The following is a 4,187-nucleotide window of genomic DNA, read 5'->3' on the forward strand; positions in this document are numbered from 1 at the left end:
TAATTTTTAAGCCACCAAGCTGAAATGCAATACCGAAGTCCGGGCTTCCTCGAAGATTACTTGACCAAAATTTCAACCAATTTGGTTGAAAAATGAGGGCGTGACAGTGCCGCCTCAACTTTCACGAAAAGCCGGATATGACGTCATCAAAGACATTTATAAACAAAAAGAAAAAAACGTTCGGGGATTTCATACCCAGGAACTCTCATGTCAAATTTCATAAAGGTCGGTCCAGTAGTTTAGTCTGAATCGCTCTACACACACACACAGACACACAGACACACGCACATACACCACGACCCTCGTTTCGATTTCCCCTCGATGTTAAAATATTTAGTCAAAACTTGACTAAATATAAAAAGAAAAGAAAGTAAAGCAAACCCACACATACTAATCAATCCATCAATCAATCATGTCACCTTTGCATGATTTTCATATTTTTACATTTTCCGAAAGAGTTTTGTATGCACTATCCAGTGGTGAAAACCGTTTTAGAAAAGAGCGAACACTAATTGAGTTATAAGCCTATGACTAAGGTGACCCTCACACTGTTACCAGACACTCCCCAGACTTATATTAAGCCTAGCGCAGAACCGCGCGAGGTGACATGCGACTCATTTCGTGGTGGAGGGTCACAATTGCACATGTACGTAATAACAGGTTCGAATTAACTTCACATTTTACCACATGAATTACTCAGTCAGTCAGTTATTGAGTAAGCTTCCTCTTATTATCATTTGAATATCACTTATAAAGTGACAACAATTGTCAAACGATTAAGTGAGAAATACTTACCTTTGATCACATGAAGATATTTTTTCTTGATGGTACTATCTCAAATCAGAATGTGTTTTTCCCTTTTTTTTCTCTCAAGCTAGTATTTTTACACCCGCTATCCCCCTTCCTATACATATATCTAAAGTGTTGCTAAATGCATTTTCCACTGCGTTTGAAAATAAAAGAGAAAAAGGAAAATAGAAAACATCTTGCATACATATATGTTTCTTCGTTTAGTTGGCAAAACTTATTCATGTGTACTTAAGTCATGCAAACAATTTCAGATGTAGATACGTTTCGTATCGCTAATGATTGAACTTACTTACTGTAATGATTCAACACCAAAGCAATATATAATAGAAGAAAAACAAAATCGAATAATAAAATGTTGTCTACGTTTGGCTGTACGCATTTATGCTTACACTTTTATTCACCGCTTAAATAAAAACAATTTAAATAATTAATTTTATTTTATTTTCATTTATTTATGTATTGACTACTTTATTTAGTTTTACTTTTAATCTCTTCAATTTTTTCTTGTTATGCAGTATTGAGTACCCTGCAAATGGAGAGAAAACAACTAACGTTCAATGCACTTAGACGTAACTGCCTGTCATATATGCGTTATGTATTAGTTGTTTTTTTGTTTTTGTTTTTTAAAGTCTCGCCTCCTGCGCCTCCCTTCATTCATTAATTCTCACTTGTTTGCTTGTTTGTTTGTTTGTTTGTTTGTTTGTTTGTTTGTTTGTTTGTTTGTTTATTTGTTTCAGTGTTTATTTATTTGTATTGTAATTTTAAGAAATGGTACCAGCAATCATACTGTACTGGGTTTTAACCGATACGCGCATACATGTAAATATACGGTATATTCACAGATTACTTATCTTCTTTCCTTTAGGACTCAACTATCCTTGGCAGTGCCAGAAGCATATGGAAACCTCCTCCATCATGACGTCACAACGGAAACCCCTACGTCATAGCATTGACGCCATCTTACACAAGACGCCGCCTTCGTCGCCCTCGTCCGATGGCAGCACTTCGCCTAAAGCAATCTTGCCTCACATCGAAACTCTTCGACGTCACGATGTCGTTTCTACGTCATTATTCCAAGTGACAAAGCCTACCTGTGACGTGGATATGACGAGATGCGTGTCGCGATTTGACGATGGAGACGACAGCAGGGCTGACCCTTCTTCGCAAAGTTCTTTTGATAGTGGCGAGGAGCTGGACGATGTGGTCGTTGTTGACGAAACGACGAATGACGAAGATGCTGTCTCCATGGATGAAGAAACCGCGGAAAACAGTCACGAAGCACTCAAAGCCTTAGAGTCTTTGGTTCCGTCTTCGACACCGCAGATTCAGTCTCCGACCGTGTTTTCGCAAAGTTGGGACCTTTCGTCAAACGCCTTACCTTTCAATCAGCACAAACATTCGAACAATGCTAATCAAAAAGCCCAGCAGCAACACTTTACGGACAAAGCAAACAACGGGTTCAAGACGAATCTGAATACAGAGGTTGACAGTGTGGACACAGTGAAGAGCGCGTTCAGACCTATTGTCCGCCCATGGCTGGCCGGGGTAGGTGGCAAGAAAGCTGCAAACAAGGCACCACCACCGCCAGCAGTAGTGAAGGACCAGTTCCGTGCAGTGGGGACCATGCAGGCCAAGCCCGGTCTGAGTTCCTTGGATGCTATCTCCATGCTGAGAAGACAGAGCTCCGCGTTCAGAGTGGCCTGCGGTAATACCAACAGCAGCAGGATCAACGCGGGCAGACCACACCATGTCCACACCGCCGTGTCTTCGTCCAGACTTCAGAATGGTGTGGACGTGGGACAGCCACTCCCCAGCAGTTTAGCGTCCTGGTTCTCTTGGCTCAGGGCCGGGGGAGCGCACTACGGAGGGCAGCCCTCTTCACAGCAGTTCCCCCCTGGGATGCTGCCCTGTCGGGGGGTCTTGCCCCCGTCCAACCCAGTCCCCGCCCCAGCTACTCACCACCAACAGGCTCCGAGGTACAACTGTGAAGCGTGCGGCAAGAGCTACTCCACATTCGGCGGGCTGTCCAAGCACAAGCAGTTCCACTGCTCGGCGCAGATCAAGAAGGACTTCCGCTGCAAGTACTGCGACAAGAGCTACTCTTCTCTGGGCGCGCTCAAGATGCACATCCGCACGCACACGTTGCCGTGCAAGTGCAATGTGTGCGGCAAGGCGTTCTCCAGGCCCTGGCTGCTGCAGGGACACCTGAGGACACACACGGGAGAGAAACCCTTCTCCTGTCAGCACTGCGCCCGCGCATTCGCCGACAGGTCCAACCTGCGCGCCCACCTGCAGACCCATTCGGACGTCAAGAAGTACAGCTGCCGGCACTGCTCCAAGACCTTCTCCAGGATGTCGCTGCTGGTCAAACACAGGGAGTCAAGCTGCGTGGCTCTGCATCGGTGATGGCTTTGTTGCAACTACCTTTTTTGACTTCAGAAACGCTCAAAGAATTGTATTATCAGATAGCGTCTGCAAGATACCTGATGTATTGTGTTGTTGCAAGCATTCCTTTAAGAGCAGAATCATTCAAAGGAAGAAAAGTGTGACTGTATAACCTTGAGCATGAACAGACAAAACTTACTTAGAAGGCCAATTCCGCAGGTTTCGTTTTTCTTACACTCTATCCGTCTGAATATACTGTCACAAAATGATACTGAACATTCGTGCACGTTGGCTTCACTCAAGAGATTTTCACATGGACGGACAATTACCAGATCTGTTAAAATACACGTGGAAACAGTGTATTTGTGGAGAGATGCCACAGCACACGATGCTGGAGGAATGACCTCGTATATACGCTGCGATTTGCTAATGTTTGTGTCCTTGTTGAAATGTACAACATATGGCAAGACACTGTCAGGTCGCATATTGAGATAGTACATGATAATTTAGTGACAAACGTTAACATTGGTACTTCAGAAACAAACCACTGGTGTTGTGAAAGTTATTCGGAACCGGTAGAAATAATGGGAACTTGGCTCACCATTACGGTTAGTCAATGGCAATGAAGTTCAATTGAAGTTCCACAGTGTCTGTTCATACTGAGATCCCCCAGTAGAATGCGTGTGTATGGCCTGTGTATTTGGCGCTATTCATATACATATAATTATGAACTGCAGAGGCGTGAACAAATAAACTGATACATTTTGGTGTTCCCCATTTTACCTGTACGACAAAGGAGCGATGCTACAGCTTCTGCGTGGGAGTAACCAATCTTTATTAAAAAATACAACGGACAGACAATAGTCAAATGATGTTCTAACTGGTTTGTTTTGTTTGTTTGTTTGCTTAACGCCCAGCCGACCACGAAGGGCCATATCAGGGCGGTGCTGCTTTGACATATAACGTGCGCCACACACAAGACAGAAGTCGCA

The 4,187-nt window shown here is 43.9% G+C and overlaps 1 protein-coding gene across 1 annotated transcript; it reads left to right on the plus strand.

Moving 5' to 3' along the window:
• Nucleotides 1-2,413: 2,413 nt before the first annotated feature.
• On the plus strand, nt 2,414-3,228 carry LOC138965890 (protein snail homolog Sna-like). The gene has a single exon (XM_070337983.1). The coding sequence runs from the start codon at nt 2,434-2,436 to the stop codon at nt 3,214-3,216; it is 783 nt and encodes a 260-aa protein (XP_070194084.1). The 5' UTR covers nt 2,414-2,433; the 3' UTR covers nt 3,217-3,228.
• Nucleotides 3,229-4,187: the final 959 nt, after the last annotated feature.

This window comes from Littorina saxatilis, linkage group LG1, assembly GCF_037325665.1.
Source record: "Littorina saxatilis isolate snail1 linkage group LG1, US_GU_Lsax_2.0, whole genome shotgun sequence".
Taxonomy (NCBI): Eukaryota; Metazoa; Mollusca; class Gastropoda; order Littorinimorpha; family Littorinidae; genus Littorina; species Littorina saxatilis.